This window comes from Tenrec ecaudatus, chromosome 2, assembly GCF_050624435.1.
Source record: "Tenrec ecaudatus isolate mTenEca1 chromosome 2, mTenEca1.hap1, whole genome shotgun sequence".
Classification (NCBI taxonomy): Eukaryota; Metazoa; Chordata; class Mammalia; order Afrosoricida; family Tenrecidae; genus Tenrec; species Tenrec ecaudatus.
This window is the reverse complement of record NC_134531.1, coordinates 155,545,907-155,566,991: the sequence shown is the minus strand read 5'-3', so window position 1 is coordinate 155,566,991 and position 21,085 is coordinate 155,545,907. Positions and strand designations below refer to the sequence as shown.

The window sequence follows — 21,085 nt, the reverse complement described above, 5'->3', positions numbered from 1 at the left end:
GGTTCAAGGAAGAAGAAGAAATGACCTGGGATCGATTGTGGTGATGGTTGTACACCTCTTATAAAAGTCTATTAAAATGTATGAAATATGAATTGAATGTCAGTGAAACTGGTAAAAATAAATGAGTTAAAATTAAAGAAGCGATTTGTGGAGGATAAGCCAAAGACCACAAGAGAAAGAACATGTTTGAACTCCGAGTTTAGATTTAGGTGGATCAGTTCTGCATACTGAAGACATACTCATTTGCTCATTGAGCAGGTCTCTTGCCTGTTCCAGACCTATAATTCATCTTGGGGCTCTGTCTTTCAGGGTTTCTGATTCCTGAGCCAGCTGGGTTTTACTTAATTACTATTTGACAAGCTTCCAATGGCGCTCTCTCCGTGGTGTTAATTCTACTTACATCAGCTCTTACTACTCCTCGGATGGACCCAGCACCCAAGATAGCTTTCACCCCTTTCCTGACATTTGATAATTGTGGAGGGTTGTGCTAATCACTCCAATGTCTGAGGGCTGGGTGTCCCTAGGCAAGACGGGGCTCCTATTTCATATCTGGCCTCCCTGGAGGCAGAAACCGGTCCCTGTCCACAAGTTCAGTTATTTTCTGGGAAGATAACATCAGAGAACCCTAGAGTTTTAGGCAGGACCCTTTATCAGTGATGATGATGATGATGACTGCCGAACTCCTATTGGAGAGATGTTGTCACCACTATACACACCTACAAGGGTGAGGGGTCCTGGTGCCGGTTGGCCATTTGGGTGCTGGATGGTTACAGTAAGAGACATCGACAGAGCGTGATGAATATCGAGACGTGTACAGAGCCTGGGAATCTGTATTTCCTAAGCGCAGTCTAAAACTTGTAATGTTGAAATACCCCTTAACAGCTTACCATGGCCTCCGTTTCCCTGCAAAAGTCGTTTTCTAGCCATTTTACATGATTTTCTGCTTCAGATGGGCTTTCCATTGCACTGGTATCACGCAACCTCCTGCCCTCCACCTTCCCCTGTTCATTTGCCCACGATTTAAAAGCTGTCTAGAATGGGCACCAGGAACTCAAATAAAAAAAACACAGGACTTGCAACCTCCAGGCTAAAGGAGTTCCCAGGCTAGTTGGGAGCCAATTAGGAAGCAAAGGAGCTATTGTAAAACAGTATAGTTGTTGGGACTAAATTGCAGTGGGAGCAGGACCTTGATGGGAAATCAGGTGATGCGCCCTGTGGGAGAAGCTCTTTCAATTGAGGCTTGAAGGAGAAGCTGTTTTTTTTTATGCCTGGTAAACACATGAGGAAAGGCTTTGTGGCTGGTGCACCTGACATGTGACAGGAACAACAGGTTCTTTTTAATTTTAATGTATTATCATTTTTGTTGTTGGAAACACAGAGCAGACAGAACGTACACCAATTCCAATGATTTCTACTTGTAGAACTCAGTGGAATTTTATTATATTCTTAAAATTGTGCCACCACCTCATCTGCTTTTTCTTCAGCCCTTCACTTAGTCGTGGAAGGGAAGTGCAGAAATGTCCCCAATTAAAGAAATTCCAACCGGTCAGGGATATGCAGAGTTGAGCATTTGTTCTCCAAGGGAAAGCCTCGTCCATCTGATACCATGTAATAATCTGTGTGGAGGCTGGGGAGGGAAGGAGCAGGCAAAGGGCCTTCGGCTGTGGCATGTTCCCCTTTTAGAAGGTGTGTGTGTTTTGGTTCTGACCCACTGCCGCTGAGTCGAGTTTCACCCGTAGCCACCCTGGAGGATGCAGGAGAACTGGGAACCCCACCAAGGTTTCCAAAGCTGCAAATCCTTACGGAAGCACAGGGCCTCATCGCTTTCCATAGGAAAAGATGTTGGCTTGAACCACGGACCTTACTGATTGGCAGTTGAGTGCTTTAACTACTGGAACACCAGGAGTCCTTTCTAGGTTTTTCTATGTGTAAAATAAGAAACAACACACGCCACAATGAGGGTGGACATGTCTGCAGAGCCAGGTTAGGAAGTTCTCGTCTATTACAAATGCGATGAGAGTTTGTATTTTACCTCGTTAGCCCATCTTCCTGACATAGGGCATTGTTGGGCTTTTTCCCATTTTCCCTACTGCCCCCTTGATCTGTATCTTTGAAAGATCCTCTCCCTTGACAATATGGCATGATGAAACTTCCTGGTTCTCATGCAATACCTTGGAAGCAGGAAAAACTAAGTGATCATTTTCTCTATCCCACCTGGGAACCCTAACTTCAACATTCATTTTCTCATTCTGTTTACACTGCTTCCTTTCTGAAGCTGAAACTTTCAAGGCAGGGGGGAGCGGCCCCATCGGACTCTTCTTTGATTTGAAGCCTAAGTGTTCTCGAACATCTTCAAATGAATGGTGATCGTGGTTAACACTGAGTGTGAAGCCTTCCTGCCCTCTTCTGGCTGTACTCTATCCAAGACGTGTATGTTTATGGCAGCAGACTGCTCCATCTTTCTTGGCAACCACTGCTATATTCCATATTCTCCGCCACTCCATAATTTAAAGACAACTCCTTGTTCTTTTTTATTCATTGGTCTCCTTTTGCATTTGCATATGAGACCATTGAACACGCCAAGGCTCAGGTGGAGCTCAGCTTAGTTCTCGAAATGACAGCTCCACTCTTTAACACTTTAAAGACATCTTACAGCACATTTGCCAAATGCAACATGATGTTTGATTTCTTGACTGCTGCATTGGATGTGGAGCCAAGTAAAAGGAAATACTGGACACTATCCATCGTTTTCCTGTTTCTCGTGATGTTGTGTATTAGTCCAGGTGTGCAGCTTTGTGTTTTCTTTCCATTGAGGCATGTTGCATACAGAAGGTTGCCGTCTCGGCTCCTCTTTCCACCCAGCTGGCTTCAGACTCGCTTTGCTCTGAGCACGCAAGGGGTGCCATCTGTTTTTCACAGGTGGTCAATGAGCTCCTCCATTCCTGATGCACATCCTTCTTATAGTCTGACTCCTCAAATTATTAGTTCAATAGACGATTGGTGAATAAGATGAGTAAATATGGTGACAGGATATGACCCTGATTTTAAAACAGTCAGCATCTCCTTGTTCTGTTTGAACAACTGCCTCTTGGTCCACGTACGGCTTCAACATGAGCAAAATGAAGTGTTTTAGAATGTATATTCTTTGCCATGTTATTCATATTTTGTTATGATCTGCCCAGTTGAATGCCTTGATGGTAAAGTACAAGTAGGCATCTTTTTAATGTCCTATTCTTTCTGCTAAGAGTCATTTGGCATTAACAAGGAAATATTTTGTTTCATGGCCTCTTCAGAATTTTGCTTGAATTTTTGCCACAGCTAGTTTTGACTTCTCATCAGCAAAATTTTCCTTGCATATTATATTAATGATAATAATAAACAGACTATATAGTAGTGTGCATGTCCATCTGTCTGTCTACCATTCATATGCCAGTTTGTCTTATTGTGGTAGCTGTTGTGTTGTTGGAAGCTATGCCATCAGTATTGAAAGTACCAGTGTGTCGCCCACGGTGGACTGGTTTTAGTGGACCTTCTCGACTAAGACAGACTGGCATTCTGTGTCTGAAAAAGTCACTTCGGAATATACTTCTTTTGCTGTCAGTAGGATCACTTTCCCAAATTTGCCCAATTTAGAACTTAAAAAATACTTTATTTCCCATATGCTAAAACAATAAAGTATGTTTTAGAACATGGTTAAATGAAATATACACCATCCTTTATATTTCTTTACACTGACTGACTATGGATATTTAGTTTTCTAATACATTCTAATGCATTCTGCACATTAAATGTGCAGGTGTTAAGGCATGTGTACATTTTCTCACTTTAAGCATAATGTAACATTAAGTATGTCCTTATTTCGTTGTACATACTCTTAAAAGCCTATTCTGGTGTATTTCTGATGCTAAGTTCTGCTTTGGAGAATCATCATTGAAATCCAACAGAAAATTTTGTAAGGTTTTACGTACTGCTACGTAATCGGCCACATGTATATGTAGTGGTTACTGAATCTGCAGATTGTCACAGGTCTTAATTTCTCAAGTAGTTGTTTCCAATAAACATGGTAGGTTGCAGAGACAAGAGAGGGAACTCCGGAATAAGGTGGATGGGGACAAACATGAAGGACTGAATTCCCAACAAATATAACTGGGTCAGACATTGAGTGCATTGAGCACACAGCTGTATTTAATAAATGTGTTCCCAGTAGACCTGTAGAACCATAAATGTGCAAAGCTTTGGTGAATCACTTTTCTCCGGAATCCTGGCTCTGAGAATGACTGTGCTTTCCTTCCTTTTTAGAGTGACCGTCTTCTTATCAAGGGAGGCCGAATTGTCAACGATGATCAGTCCTTTTATGCTGATATTTACATGGAAGATGGCTTAATAAAGTATGTATACAGACCCCTTCTCGCTATCTGTTTCATACTCTTCTCTTTATTAGAGGCTGGGAAACACACTTGCTCCTTTTGACTTACTACAATGGTGGCTTTCTGTGTTTCATTTCTTGTTCTCCTTCAAAATTCGTCTTTGTTTTAGAGTTAAGTCTGGGTGTACTTAACCCCTCAAAAGGGGGAGCCACCCTTAGCTGTAACACTTGATCATCGGAATGATGTTGGGGGCCCTTTGTGCAAGCTGCCTTGAGGGACATTCTTTGGGAAGACATGGTTAGTGTCCTCAAGAATTCTGAAAACAAACAAATAAATAAAATACAGAAATTATTAAACCATTTACTACCGAGCCAACCTTTCATTGGGATTGGGTGGCACAAGTAGTTTGCGCTTGACTGGTAATCTGAAAGCCACGCTGCAGCACCAGAGAGGGCTCCTGGCCACCCCAAGTGGGTAAGAGCCGAACTGTGTATTTTCAAGGACTGATTGCCCAAAGTAAATTGGCATATATTTTCTTTAAAATCCCTCTGTGTGGACTCAGCCTCAAATTTTGGGGTTAGCAGGTTGATACCTTGATGCTTTGCAACCACCCAGGGGACTCAGCAACCCCAAATGAGAAGATCTTGTGTGCAATAGGTACCAAAGAACTGAAATACGATTAAGCGGTTTGACATGCATGGAAAGATGAAATACCTTGAGATATAGGGTCCTAGGCTTGAGAGGCAGTTGAACTGAACTTTGACGAAAGATTAAATGGACGGAGCACAGAGAGGGCATATATGTTAGGCATGACATTCACATTATCAGTTGAGATGTATAATTGAGTTAGGTGCCTGTAAATCACACAGGCAGCAAATCATATTGTGTACATCATTGCATACTGATCTTTAAAAGAAAATTTGATTTGTATATAGTCTTTCAATATCAGATGAATGGAGTGGAGGTGGCATCTGACCTCCTTTGACTTCATAAGGGGACAGAGAATCAAGCCATCATCCCAATGCTGACTCAGACATTCCTCCACCCTCAAAGCTTTTTTTTTACTCCAATTCAGACATCAACCATCCTTCCCAAGGCACTCTCTACTTCTCTAATGGGTTCAACAATGCATTGCAGTAGCCACACAGAACTCAAAGATCACATTCATGATTATGGGGAAGTTAGCAGGTTGCAATTCAGGCTCAGAAATTCTAGGGATAACACTTCTTTCAGTCTGGCATGCCTCTTCTCAATGTGCCTGCAGGCATATCTTAATCTGGTCCTTAGTCTCTTAGCCACATGATCTTTTGGTCTCGCCCAGCCCAGGAAATGGTAACAAAGGTCTTTTATCATAGCTGATAAATTCATTAGGGGCACATTACCCTTCCATAACCTCAGTGCAAAGGATGTTCTGCTCTAGCTCTGTGGGGCAACAGACCTAGCTCCTCCAATTAACTACCTGGAGGCACTCACTCTGCTAGTGAAATCCCTGCCCAAAGCTACTCCACTTTACTTGCTCTGTGGGCCTGCAAATCCATTGTTTTCCCCATGTTCTTGGCATTGGTGCTGCTACTGCCGGTTCTCTGGTGTCCTAGCTCCCTCGCTTACGGATTTAGGAGTCTCAGTGTAGGGCTTTACGCTTGCTTATTTTCTTGAGGTTCGTGAGATCTCCCATTATTGATTCTGAATTGGCTGACTTTATTCCTACCAGGATGACAGAACTGACCAATATCCTCATCAGAGGCTCATGTATCTTCTTAGCATGTTCCCACTTAGTCATTTGTTGGGAATTACCAAGTTATGCCTAGAAGAGTCATGGCAAGTAATTCACAGCACCATAATCATATCAAGCAAAGTACAGCACTCCGCTGATGAGATAGTGTATGACGGTATCTGTGCTACTCTGTTAGCTGTCTCTAGCCACTTTCTAACACACACACACACACACACATAATTCAACTGTATCAACTAGTAGAAAGACTTTTTTCCATAAAATATGTCTTATTTTTTTAAATGTGGCTTATATCTGACTTCCTGTAGACAGCCTGCCCTTAGTAGGCCTGACGTCTGGGGTGGCTTTGACTTCTATGTGCTGTCAAAGCACACTCTTCTTTTAACAATCGGTTCCAAGACTGTTAGGCTTCTGGAGAGTAAGGACTGTATTATGTCCATCTCCTTATCTTTAGCACTTAACTTAGTATTCTGTGCATAGAGTTGTTCATGAGACACTCAACACAAATTGATTCTGACTCATAACGACCCTATAGGATAGGGAAGAACTGCTCTTGGGGGTTTCTGATCTTTACAGAAGCAGAGAGGCTCATATTTCTCCTGAGGAGCAGCCAATATGTTGAACTACTGACCTTGTGGTTAGAAATACAGCCCCAATCCACTAAGCCACCAGAGATCTGCCTTTACCTGAGGTCCTTGCATTAGCACAAATGGAATATGGTGTCTCAAAGTGAGTTCCAGGCAATTTGATGGCAGTGAGTTAGTAACTGGAAGGTTGACAGTTTGAAAGGAGCCCTGGTGGTGTAGTGTTGGGCTGTGATCCATAGATTAAACCACTGGCAATTCCAAGGGAGGACTGGGTTTGCTACTCCCATAAAGAGTTACACTCTCAGGTTTCCTGAGGCAGCATCGACACTAAGGCAGCGAGTGAGCGAAGAGCAACAGAGAAGACTCCTGGTGGGCCCATGTGTGTTAGAATGGACTTGGGCTCCATTGGATTTTAAATGGCTGATTTTTCCAAAGTAGATTGCCAGGTATTCCCTGATGCCTCTGAGAGGACTTGAACCTCCAAGCTTGGTGAACTGTTTCTGCAAAGATTACAGTCAAGGAAACTTTAGGGAATAGTTCTATACTGTAATACGTTATGTCTCTATGACTCAGAAGTGACTCAACAGCACTAAACAATAACACCTTCCATAGACTAAGTAGATGTGCCAGGCAGTGTGTTAACGATTTTACCTGCCTCCTCCCATTTAATTGGCCATCAGTCCCATGAAGTATTATGACCCTATTTTTTCAGAAATATTTTTTATATTTTATTTATACTTTAAATATTTTTATATTTTAATAGTATTATTATGACCCTATTTTTTCCAGTCCCATGAAGTCTTATTATGACCCTATTTTTTCAGGAAAAGAGGCACAGAGAAGGTAAATAACTTGTTAAACGGTAAAGGCCAAAATGTTAGTCATATACATTGAATAAACAACGCTCAGTTGCCTTGCCAATTTATATAGCTCTCTTTCCTATTAAAAGTAGGATCATTGGAAGTACCAGCATATCTAGCCAACACGAAACAAGCATTTCTTCATGATAAAGCCCATAATTGATCATCTATTTTTTTCATTTACTAAAAATTTACATATCTTTGGAGGTAGCAAAATTTAAATATCTTTGGAGGTAACAAATTCCTTAATTTAGAGATATTTCAGGGATGGGAAAAATTAGTACCTATGTTCCTTTTCCATTTCAGAGGTCATGGCAGGCATCACTAAAAGATCACAGAACTTTTTGTTACGGAGCCTTAAATGCAGGTTTGGAGTCTAACCACAATATGCCAGGCAATCACTGCCAGAGTTGAATAAAATGAATCCTTTTTGCCATATCTCTTTGAATAGCCTGGAAGGTGACTTGCCAAATTATGTAATTTTTTATAATATCATGGTGTTCTTTTTATGCAGGTGGGTTATGAGTTGACCTGCTATCTGCAGGTTCCAGAGTTTGAATCCACCAGTCCTGTCATAGGAGTAAGATGAGGCTTTTTACTTCTGTAAAGAGCTATTGTTATTGTTAGGTGCCGTCAAGTTAGTTCCAACCCATAGCAGACCCTGTGCACCGCATTGTCCTGTGCCAGCCTCACAATTGTCCGTCTACTGAGTCCATGGATGGAGCCACTGTGTCAACTCACCCCACTGAGGTCCTTCCTCTCCTTTGCTGCCCTCCACTCTCTCTAGCATGATGTCCTCTAGGGATTGGTCTCTCCTGACCACATGTCCAAAGTAGGTAAGATGAAGTCTTGCCATCCTTGCCTATCAAGAGCACTCTGGCCGTACTTCAGACCGGCTCGTCCTGCTAGCAGTCCGTGGTACTCAGTAGTCCTTTCCAGCTCCACAGTTCAAATGCATCGCTCTTCTTCAGCCTTCCTTATTCCATGGCCAACCTTCACATGCATACGAGGTAATGGAGAATACCGTGGCTTGGGTCAGTGCAACTTAGACCTCAAAGCAACATCCTTGCCCTTCAATGCTCTAAAGAGGTCTTGTAAAAAATTACAGCCCTGGACACCCAAAAGGTCCGTTCTGCTGTGTCCCATACGGTTTCTATGAGTCAGAATCAACATGGTGGCAGTGGGTTTTGTGTGGATTTCTGTGTGTAGGGAAGTCGCCCTGAGGCCTTGTGCTGCATACTATGTTAGATATCATTGGGACTTATATCATCATGCTACCTGCTTTCAAGGCTTTTCAGGGAGCCGAGTAACTTTTAGAACATACATGGGAGCTAGAATGTCGGTATCCACTATGACATTAGTAGAGTCGATGATAAGGGCTGAGAGAGTCACGGGACGGAGAGGGCTATGGAGAAGGAGAGTAATAGCTGACACTGAATTCTGATATATGATCATTGATGATTTTGTGTGAGAGTGTGTGATTATGTGCTCGAATGTGACCTTTATTCAAGTGGTGGTGGAAAAGGGGGAAGACAGTTTCGGTGTTATATTGGGTGTCAACATGCATGCAACGTCATTTGGGAAAACAGAGAACCCCCATAATTCTTCCTGCCCTTAGTTCCTGATTTTCCTCTGAGGAAAGTCAGCGAGTGTGGGACTGAACTGGACAGCATCTGGACGTGTCGAATGGGGTTAAGTCAGAGGTTGCCTTGTATTCACGGTGTTTTGAACTGTAGTGTGTCTGGAACGACCCAGTGGTGATGTGATAAAGTTGAACTTGGAGATGTCAAGAATGGTTTATTTTAGTTGCAGAACTTAGAGCTTGGCAGGCCAGTGGTGGACTTGTTATTCCCAATTCTCGGTGCCATTCCTGGCTGCCCGTGAGGAACAGGAAACCTATGCACACCGCTGGCAAGGGGTGCATCCATCCACACATATTATCTTTAACCGCTATCAAGTGAGTCTCCAAGTCAAAACAATTCCATCCACCGTGAAACAGTATGTTGCCTGGTCTTGCACCATCCCCATGATTGTTTTTGAATGGAATCATTGAGACTCACAGGGTCTTCACTGGCTAATTTTTGGAACTAGGTCACCAGCTACATCTTCTTGGCCCTTCTTAGTCTGGAAGTTCTGCTGAAATATATAGCAACACACAAGCCTCCACTGACAGATGGGTGGTGGCTGTACATGAAGTACACCGGCCAAGAATTGAACCGAGGTCTCTGGCTTAGAAGTGAGAATCTACCCCAGAGCCAACAGTCACTTACCTCGCCCACGAGGCAGGGGAGGTTTAAGGGTAATGTAAAAACGACGAGTGACTTAGCAATCATAGGTCTACTTGGTACTATATTGGTAGGTTTAACCAAGTGTCTAAGAGTGCGAAATCATATGTAAGCCAAAGCAACTTTGGATTGTCTATGAAGTATCTTGTGTAGGAAAGAGTTGTTTGACAATTTCCTTGTGTGGTCATGCCCTCAGGGTACGCTTTCCTTTGCTTTACACCGGAGTCTCCTCTCCTGGTCCTCCCTGGGCTGCTCTGCGGCGTTCGGGCAAAGCTGTGTGTGGTGGGGTGGTCATCTTCACCTCCACTTGATGTTCCCCTTGAGCTGCTGACCACTCAACAGCAACAACGGAGTTTCTGACTTTTTCCCTGCATGAATGGGGTGGGGGGTTAGGCGTGAAGACTAAGGAGGGACAGGACTTAGTCAGATTCCCTTTTGTTGAGATGAACCCCTTGCTTGGACAGCCATGTCTCCACTTTGTTCTTTACATGGATTCACGGTCTCCTTCTGTCTCTTCTAACATCATGTCGTTATTTTACACTCTTGAGATCTTTCCCTAAATATTATACCGTAAGCCTAAAGTATAATAAATGAATCAAAGGAATAGCAAATGACTGAAAGGTTAGACTACTAAGCCAAACAGACAAATGTTCCCATCAACTACCTCCTCAGGTTGCTGTATATCTATGAAAAATTGTTTTCTGTTTGTATACCCACTGCCGCCACATGTACTCTGAAGCATGCCAACCTCATGTGTGTCAGAGTATGATGGTGTGTGCCTCGTAGGGATTTCGAGGGTTGATTTTTCTAATGCAGATCGCGAGACCTTTCTTCCAAGACCCCTCTAGGCAGATGCAATCTCCACCCTTTGGATCAGCAGCTCCACGTGCAGCACACTGTGCCACCAGGCCTGATCCTCTGTCGATGTACTTGCCTTTAAGGATTGCCAGACTTGTGAATGACTTTGATGAAAATCTGTTGTAAGATTTAAAATCCTAAAATCAGACTGTGATTTTCTTGGAGTTGTTCTCTTAACCTGTCAGTTGCTTACTTCCTCACCAGGCAAATTGGAGACAATCTGATTGTCCCCGGAGGAGTGAAGACCATTGAGGCCAATGGGAAGATGGTGATCCCAGGAGGCATTGACGTCCACACTCACTTCCAAATGCCATATAAGGGGATGACCACAGTGGACGACTTCTTCCAAGGAACAAAAGCAGCCTTAGCAGGCGGCACCACCATGATCAGTAAGTCCGGAGATTTTACATGCACCCATCCTCAGGAAATGTGTGTTTAATGTGCTTTCTGATGGGAACCTGTAAACCGTTTGCTGTCTAGTTGATTCCAACTCGGAGTGACCTTACATGACAGAGAAGACCTGCCCCATAGAATTTGAAAGGTTGCCATTTTATTTTCATAAATTTTATTTATTTTGCTTTTGAGAATATACACAGCAAAACAAACACCAACTCAGCAGTTTTAACATTCTGTTTAGATACATTGATTATATTTATGCATCCTTCGAGTTTCACAACCCTGCCTAGCTCCTTTTCTGAGTTGCTTCTCCCCTATTAACATAAACTCACTGCCCCCTAATGTTCGTGCCCTAATCTATCAAGTTGCTGTCTTCACTTTGATTCCATGTAGATAGTTATTAACAAAGCAAGATGCTCAAGGCAGGCCTGTTTTCCTAATTAAGCCAAAGTACTGATTGAGTGACAGCCAGAGTCTGCCTTAGAGGCAAGGATGGTGAGACTGTCTCACATACTCTGGACATGTTATCATGAGAGACCAGTCCTTGGAGAAGGACATCATGCGTGGTAAAGTGGAGGGGCAGCTAAAAGAAGACCCTCAAGGAGATGGATTGACACAGTGGCTGAAGCAATGGGGTCAAACCTGGGCACAATTGTGAGGATGACACAGGACCAGGCAGAACAAAATCCATAAGTATATTTTTGTCCAATTAACTGGGATGTCCCATGACCCTTGAACCTATACCTCCAAATAAAGAAACAAAACCGTAAGAGGGTTTTTGTTGCACCTTGTCAGCCTTCACTCACTGTCATGGAGTCAATTCTGACTCATGGTGATTCTGTAGGACAGGGTGGAACTGCTCCTGGAGATTCACAAGACTGTGAGTCTTTACAGGAGCAGAGAGCCCCATCTTTCTCCCACAGAGTTGCTGGTGGTTCCGAACTGCTGACCTTGCAGTTAGTAGCCCGATGCATTTACCCACTACACCGGCAAGGCTCCTCAGCAGTTGTTTGTGTTGTCATTGTTGTAAATATATTTTCCACACAAAGCTGGAATCTTCATGGGAGCAGACTGCCAGTTTTCTCCCGTGGGTGCTGCGTGGCTAGTGTGTTCAGACCACTGACCACCTGGTTGCCAGTCCATGACTGAAGCACTGGGCCTGCAGTGCTCTGTAGCCTAACCTCTCTCGCCTTAACTTCGGCTTTGTAGACGTTTTGCCTGATGGGGCATGAGAAAATAAGGTGGCGTTGCTGTTGTTAGTTGCCATCGAGTTGACACTGTGCCTTTACACAACACAACAAAGCCCTGCCTGGGCCTGGACCTGGGCCATCCTCTTGATGGTGCCATACTGTTGAGCCCGTTGTTATGACCTTGCAACCATCAGGGTCATATCCAATAATATTCTCTTGCTAGACCCACAAGTGTTTCAGTAATGAAATGTTTAGAAACAGATCATTCTTCCTAGTCTGTCCTCTGCTGGAAGCGACTCTGAAGCATTTCCCCATGGGTGACTGTGCTGGTGTTTAGACAGGGGTGGCCCCGCTTTCATCGGAGCGACACGCAGGGTGCCTGGTGTGTCACGTGCGTGAATGAGCGGTGCAGGAAAGAAGGTAGCTGGGAGGCAGTGGGAGCTCACTGTAGCAGCAGCGAGGAGACCCGTGGGTTTGGGGACACGAGAGCAACAGCGCGCCCTCCGCTGTTCTAGCAGCAGGAAGCTGCCCTCCGCCCAGGGTGGAGAGGCCAAAATTACTGTCCCTGGGCCACTCACTGGAAAAAGTAGACTCAGAAAATTTGAAAAGCAGCCCGAAAGAAAGCTCCCAAACTGCCAGCTTGGGCCCCAGGGAGAAGGGAGCCGAACATACTGGCAGAATAACATGGACGGGGCTAGGGGAGCTCCCTAAGAGAATACTTACGAGGCTTGCAAATCTTGGAAAATGGGTGGTTTTGATGTCATTGAGTGTTATCCGGCCTGCACCCTGCTTTGACCAATACCTGTCTTTTCAATTAGGCAAGCTGTGGGAGTCATTTGCCTGTTGGTTTCCAAATCTTTACCTTTAATGATCACAATTCCAAAGAAACCTAGAGCGTTATCTACCGTTGGGTTGCTGGGCCGGTAGACTCCCAGGGCAGACCTCCTGATCCCAGTGGAATCCTGATGAACTGTGCCCTATCCCGGCTACGGCCCCAGACTTGCTCAAGCGGAGCATGGTGTAATTCTGCCCCATGTGCACCCACCCCTGAGCGCAGAATAGCTTGACCAGTAGAAGTAGTAGCTCTCACTTCCCTGTCCGGAACATGAGAAGTTTTCAGTCCCAGTGAGCTGGGTGCAGAAGTTCAGGAAAAGTTCACCAAGACCATTAAAGGCACGATTCAGGGAGACTCAGCTTTTCTCCAGCTCGAGGGAGGAGACCAGCTGACTTCTCAGCATCTGCCTGCCCAGGAAAGCCCTTGGTGTGGTTCCAGACTTTCATAATGTAGCTCCATGCGTTTGTTTTCCAGTAAGTGCACTCAAGCTGCCTTTGAAAGCCCGAAGAAATGAGTGAGCTAAGCTCGGCGTTCTGCCATTGGAGATAGAGTTAGACCAGCTCAGCATCATAGAGATGGGCATTAACGGCTTGATTATCTGGATGAGGAAGGGGCCAGAGAAAAGTTTTAGTTCTAGGTCAGTGGTTCCAAACCTTGCTAATGCCACAACCCTTTAATACAGTTCCTCATGTTGCTGTGACCCCCAACCATAAAGTTATTTTTGTTGCTACTTCATAACTGTCATTTTTGTGACTGTCATGAATCGGATAACCCCTGTGAAAGGGTCATTTGACCCCCAAAGGGGTCACAACCCAAAGGCTGAGAACCGCTGCTCTAGGTGGTACAGAACCACAGAAGGAAGCACTCCTTCTATAGATAATTGAGAAATACTAGTTTCACACATGTGGTTTTCGCTTAGGTGTCATTGAGTCTGTCCCGACTCAGAGTGATGTGCTGTACAACATTGAAACATGCCCTGGTCCTGCTCCACCTTTACGGGTGTTGCTGTGTTTGCGCCCATTGCTTTAACCACCGTGTTAATCCATCTCACTGAAACTCTTCCTCTTTTTTGCTTTGATGATCCTTTATATATACACATACACCAAAGAATGAAAGAAAGGTAAATCGACAATCCTACAGCACGGGTAAAAATTTGCCATCTATATATCATATTAAATGAAGGGAGAAGTGCAGAGTGGAGACCCAAGGCCCAAGTGTCGGCCAATGGAGATCCCCTCATAGAGGGGTTTAGGAGAGGAGATGGGTTAATTAGGGAGTGAGGTAGTACCGATGAAGAACACAGCTTTCCCCCAGATCCTGGATGCTTCCTCCCCCCAACTACCATGATCCGAATTCTACCTTGCAGGGCTGGATAGGACAGAGGCTGTACACTGGTACATATGAGGGCTGGAGGCACAGGGAATCCAGGGTGGATGATACCTTCAGGACCAAGGGTGTGAGGGACGATGCTGGGAGAGTGGAGGGTGAGTGGGTTGGAAAGGGGGAACTGATTACAGGGATCCACATGTGACCTCTTCCCTGGGAGAGGGACAGCAGAGAAGGGGGGAAGGGAGACTCCAGATAGGGCAAGATATGACACAATAACGATGTATAAATTACCAAGGGCATATGAGGGAGGGGGGAATGGGGAGGGAGGGGGGGGGAGAAAGAGGACCTGATGCAAGGGGCTTAAGTGGAGAGCAAATGCCTTGAGAATGATTGGGGCAGGGAATGTATGGATGTGCTTTATACAATTGATGTATGTATATGTATGGATTGTGGTAAGAGTTGTTTGAGTCCCTAATAAAATGTAAAAGAAGAAAAGAGAAAAAAATGATTAGGGCAAAGACTGTACAGATGTGCTTTATACAATTGATGTATGTATATGTATGAACTGTGAAAAGAATTGTATCAGCCCCAATAAATTGTTAAAAAAACAAAACAAAAAACAAGCAAATAAACAAAACCCTCCACAGCGAAAAAAAAAAATTTGCCATCTATTCTGTGCATATATTTTATTGACTAAAATGAGATATAACTCCCATTTTCTCTGTAAATAATATATCAGGGATGTCTCCATTATGTTTGCTTGTTCAAGTATTTTAAATGCATGGCCGATGATCCATTTATGAAGGTATCCTGATTTATGTATTTAACCCACCTCCTCAAACTGTGAAAGACTTCACTTGTTTCCAACTTTTCACTTATATAAATAATGCAGTGGAAAGCATCCCAAGAGCACACAAAAACATTGCATAGCGCCACATTGATTGCCTTAGGAATAGGGCACAAGCAGAGAATTTATACCAAGGTCTTTGATGTCAATTTCAAAATGATGCTCCAGTAAGGCTGGACCAGTCAATACTCCCTCCTCCCCAGAGTAATCCAGGGAAACCTATATGAGTGTAATTTTGCCATATGCCCACTCCCTGTGAATATTTATTATTTTAAAAAGTTATCCATTGTTGCAGGTACTGAATGAGTGGGTTTGGGCCTCAAAGAAATCTGATTCTAGTTGACAATTTTTGCAATGAAATGAGACCTGTGGGTCTGGTATCAGATTCACTGTTCCTATTGCAAAAAGTACCAGGCTGCAAAGGTTTTGTGCCCCAACTCTGCCTTAAAGTATCTTTCACCTACAGAAGAGAGTCTGACTTTCACCCGTAAGTGTGAAAACCCGACCTAAGAATAAGCACTGGACAGAATGAGGTGTCCTGGTGGTGTGACGGGCAAGGGCTCAACTGGTAACCCAAAGGCTCATGATTTTAACTGACCCAGTGGCTCAGTTGGAGAAAGAACTGATGATGTGCTTCCATAGAAAGCAGTACAACCAAGAAACTCTTAGGGAGCAATTGTACTCTATCCCCGGGTTGCTACGAATCAACATCAACTCACTGGCAGAGAGGAGGCCTTCACTGTTAGCTAACCATTTCTGACCACTTACCACATATGTGCCAGGCATCAGGGCCCGCAATTGCTGAGCATTTTCCCGTTTAAGCTCAGCTTTCTCGTTCTTAAAATGAGGGTGGAGTAAGGAGTGTGGCATTATGTAATAATGCCTTCCTGGCAGATTTACTATTAATTCAAGAGCAAATCAGGAAAGAAGGCATTAATATACCACCCCCAGTCCTACTCGGCACCCATTTTAAGAATGAGAAAACAGCTTTAGAATAATTTGACCAAGATCACGTAGCTAAGTGGCATTTACATCTTTAGCAACCTTGAAACTACAAGAGAGCATGTCCTAAGACTGATTCCATTCCCAGGGAGCGAGTATTTCTCTAGGCAACGGGAAGAGGGCTGTGCAGAGGGGCGCACAAAGCCTCCCATCTGGTGCCTTTGTCTTTCAGTTGACCACGTGGTGCCAGAGCCAGAGTCTGGCCTGACAGAGGCCTATGAGAAGTGGCGTGAGTGGGCTGATGGGAAGAGCTGCTGTGACTATGGCCTGCACGTGGACATCACTCACTGGAACGACAGTGTCAAGCAGGAAGTGCAGAACCTCATCAAGGACAAAGGTGAGTCTAAGCACATGCCTTCTGCTCATTGTGTTGGCTTCTCCTTTGATTTCCCTCCCATGTAGATCACCCATTTGAGTCACTCCCCCCTGCTTGGGGCTTGGGACCTGAGCATGAACTTGGGATGGGTCCCACTGTGTCCCTGGCACTTGATTTTCATTTACATGAACTTACTTCTCATGGCACACACCTGAGGTAGATGTTATTTTATTTCATAGATGGAGAAACTGAGGCTCAACATGATTAACCCAAGATTAAAGAGTTAATAAAGACATGATAAAAATCCACTGCCATCGAGTCAGTTCTGACTCCTAGCTGCCCTGTCGGGTAGAACCGCCCTGTGGGTTCCTGAGACGGTAACTCTTTAGGAGAGTAGGAAGTGTCATCTTTCTACAGCTGGTGGTGTCAAACCGCTGGTCTGAGCTTGGCAATCCAACGCACGGCACAGGGAGTGACAAATACCCAAAGCCCACTCTCTTCTCTCCCGTGCAATACTGCCCATTTTACAGAGGGACGCTGACGGCAGGAGAGATTCGTTTAACTGATAAGGGCACCTGCTGCTGCTATTATGTAGCAATAGCACTGTTAGAAAAGACCGAGGCATTCTGGGAAGAAAGGCTGCTAGCACTCAGGGTAGGCGCTTGGGCCATGAACACACGTTCGTGTCTCTGTGTGCGTACCCTGTCAGTCGTATGCTCGTCCTTAGGTTCCTGGGATTCTTCTAATTCTTTCTACTTTTTTCCATTTGACAAATTGTTATTTTTTTAACAGTTTTACTGACCATACATTTCACATACCATACAATTCAATCACTCATATGAAAAAGAGCTGTGTAATCATCACCACACCTAATTATAGAATATTTTCTTCACTCTTGTACTTATTACCTCCAGTCTACCCCATCCCACCTTCCCGCCACTACAGAACTACGCCCACACGCATGCAGTGTACCTCGTTAGCAGTGTAAGGTGACCCGAGAGAGACAGGGTACAGCCATGGCTTCAGCTGAACATGGCCTCAGCTGAAAGGAAGGGGAGCAGGCCAATGAAAAATAAAACAAGACATAATATTTTAAGAACTGTTATCGAACGAGTAGCTAGATGAACGTTATGAGCTCAGGGTCGGAGAGGAGTTGGCTTGTACTTGTAAGGATAAAGAACACCCTGTAGAGAAGGGGAGTCCTTTTCCGGCTTTCCCTTCTCCCACAGGCCCTGTGCTGTCCGCAGGGAGCAGCAGCCAGTGTCGTGCGGAATGGCAGATTCGTTCTTCGCCTCCTTTGGCACTGAGCGATTCACTGGTTTGGAGAACTAAGTGACCCCACCTCCCTGCCAAAAAGCCTGGGTCATTTCGTGGATGGCACAGAGGCTTGTGGGAAGGGTAGTGTTGACAAAATGCCTTTGCGTTGAACCAGTCTGAGTAAGGAAGGTCTTAAATTACAACCCACCGTTGGCCGGGAACACTGGAGGCTGAGATGGCCGTAATGGTTGGAGACCAAAATTGTCTTCCTTTCCCCCAAATTATCCTCTGTTTACCATTCCTGTCTACTTTTTAAAATCATTGTATCAGTCCATTTATTTTGGATCAAAACCGAATAGTCCTTTCTTTATATTTCTCTAAAAAATGTCCTCTCTCGTTTTTAATATTTTTACTGGTGTGTAAGCCACACATCGTGCACTGTCGCGTCAAGGGGAGCGGCACCGTCTTCACCTCAGTCGTTTTTAGGACATTTTTTCACCCGTGTCCTCGTCATTATTAGCTGCCCATTTCCTGCAAGACCCCTACCATACCCCTAAGAAACCATTTAGATTTCCCTGTCCTGGATTTTATATACAGAAAAACACTTAAAACAACAGCAACTAAACAAACCCTCTCAGAACAATAATAAAGCAAGACATAAAAACCTCAATCAAAAAGAAATCAGAAAATATTAAGAATTAGAAAAAATTTGAAAGGGATCATGAGGAAGATCAAATGATAAACGTGGGAAATTTTAGCCTAACTTCACCTGCCACGATGCACGTTCCATCGCACACACTCTGCGTGACGGCAAGGCCGCTCACATTCCTCCTGCTCTGTGGTCAGAGGAGCGCGCCAGAGGCTTAGCCCACGTGTATTTCCCCTTCCTGTTTTGTTTTGTTTTTTTAACTGAAAAACCTTTCAAATGGGTCAAAATGGAGATCACATGATAGGATAGTACATTTGAACATCACTTTGTCTGCCCTAATTGAATTGCTCAGTATTCACCTGGAGCAATGGAGGAAGATAAGAGTTAGGAGCAGGGGCTGGGGGTGCAGGGGTGGAATGTGTGGCTAATTGCCTCTATGAACACCTTCCTCCAGCTGAGTTTTCGGAATTTAGTGGATTAAGATATCTTCTAAGATATCTCTGGGTGAATTCGAATCGTCAACTTTTGGTTACCAGCTGAGCTCATGAACAACACTATCAGGGACTTTCTATAACCCGTAGACCTCAGGTGAAGCTTGCCTTCTGAGTTATTTAGTGTTGCTAAATTAGACATAGGGGAGAGGTGAGACTTTGAAGTCCCACAAAGAGTTACTGTCTTGGGAATCCATAGGGCCAGGGTTACTGAGAATCAGAATTGACTCAATGGCATCGAAGCTTTTTGAATATCAGAAATATTATGAGTGAGTGGCTTTAACAAACACGGATTTATTTTCTTACATAAAGGCATAGAAGTCCAACTTCAGGGCCCTGTCTCTAAGAGAAGATTTCATCTTTCTATAAACCCTCAAGAAAGGTCTTCACTAAGCTTAACATTCAACTTATGCTATTTCTACTCATGCTACTTGCTCACTTGGCTTTTATATCACACACACACACACACACACACAAAGACTTGAAGCACATCCTACTATCTCATTAACCTAACAAAGAAAACCCATTCCCCAATGGGGTTGTAACCACAGATGTACCCCAGAAAACACAAAGCCATTGCCATTGAGTTGATGCTGAGTCACATGGCAGCATTATAGGTAAGAGTAGAACTGTCCCGTAGGGTTTCCAAGCCTGAAGTCTTTACTGAAGCAGACTGCTACTTCTTTCTGCAGCAGAGAAATTCCCAAGTGAAGTCATAACCATATCTGGGAGAGTGGTCAAACCACACACTTAACCACTTTGTCACCTGGGCTTCTTTCCGCTGCGTGGGGGTTAGGATTTACAGCATATGTTCTTTTGGAGGGGTCACAATTCAACACCCCTATCTATCATCCCTAAGGGCAGGTCTGTCTTAGATCTCCTCTCAGATCTAACTCCCCACACAGGCCTAGTAGATAACAGATATTCATTAAATAGACTATATTCCCTTAGGAGATCCATCAATGGAGTCCTGGCTTGTGTGGCAGGCCTGAGGCTAAACACTCTACAAGCTTTATTTCTTTTGACATTCCCAATGACCTTAGAAGATAGGGTATTATTACTACCCTCATTTGTTGATGCGGAAACTAAGTCCCATGGAGACTGAATAGTCCAACTTCACAGAACTGGATGCCCGGTGGTGTCACCCCATTGTGCGATGGATTCCCAGAGGTATCCCCCATGTGTGAACACACACTACTGTGCTGCCATGACTCTTGATAAATACTGCCTCCAATGATATAAAATTATAGCCGGCCTCTACCAGAGTATATGTAAAAGAGGAAAGAGAGACCTTGAAACAGATCTACTCTTTGGCTCTGATACAACTTAGAGATTTTATTGGGTAAGGGGGAGGAACTGGAGAAATTCTTTTGAAGAACATGGAGAAATGTCTCTGCTTTAGTCTGAACAGGAGTCTCCGTTACAGTCAGCCTCAGAGTAACAGAGTAGTGGGTGCGACTGATAGATTGGTTGTGATAACACTTTCTTTCTCTTGTTTTCCCCTGCCTCACCCTCTCTTACAGGGGTTAACTCCTTCATGGTTTACATGGCCTATAAGGATATGTATCAAGTGTCCAACACCGAGGTAATAACCCATTTGTTGTGTGGTTGGGGTTAGCTGGGTTTTCTGGATGTGCTAGTGACCTTGACCTTTTTCTGTGAGCTAATGTGGTCACTGGGGGAGACTCTTGAGCCAGAATACTCACTGAAGTTTGCAGTGCGCACTATGTTTTTAAGTAAAGTAACAGCACACTGCCTGTGATCACGTAGGAAGGGAGCTAGAATTCCCATTGGCAGCAGCATTCTTACAGGGGTAAGAGGAAAAGCATGGCTGCCCACATTTCCTGAACAGACTCCGAATCTTGCAACATGAAAGTGGCAGTTCTGCCATCGGGGGTGGGGGGTGGGGATAATAAATATCCAGGTGCCTCTGACTCATCCTAAGAAATTTGGGTGATGTGACTGTTTCAGGAACCTCTTGAATATTCATAAGAAATTTATTCCCACACCTCCTGGTGAAGAGGTGAGTGTAAGAGGTAACTCTCTATTTGGAGAGACTAAGAGGCAGGAGTCCGAACTTTTGT

General features: G+C 44.2%; 1 protein-coding gene across 2 annotated transcripts in view; it reads left to right on the top strand.

Moving 5' to 3' along the window:
* DPYSL3 (dihydropyrimidinase like 3) overlaps positions 1–21,085 on the top strand; it is a 158,340-nt gene that overhangs the window by 105,832 nt on the left and 31,423 nt on the right. For both annotated transcript variants that reach the window (XM_075541781.1, XM_075541782.1), the window contains exons 2-5: positions 4,300–4,388; positions 10,894–11,078; positions 16,461–16,625; positions 20,525–20,586. In XM_075541781.1, the coding sequence (XP_075397896.1) occupies positions 4,300–4,388; positions 10,894–11,078; positions 16,461–16,625; positions 20,525–20,586 (501 nt within the window). The remainder of the gene's footprint in view (positions 1–4,299; positions 4,389–10,893; positions 11,079–16,460; positions 16,626–20,524; positions 20,587–21,085) is intronic.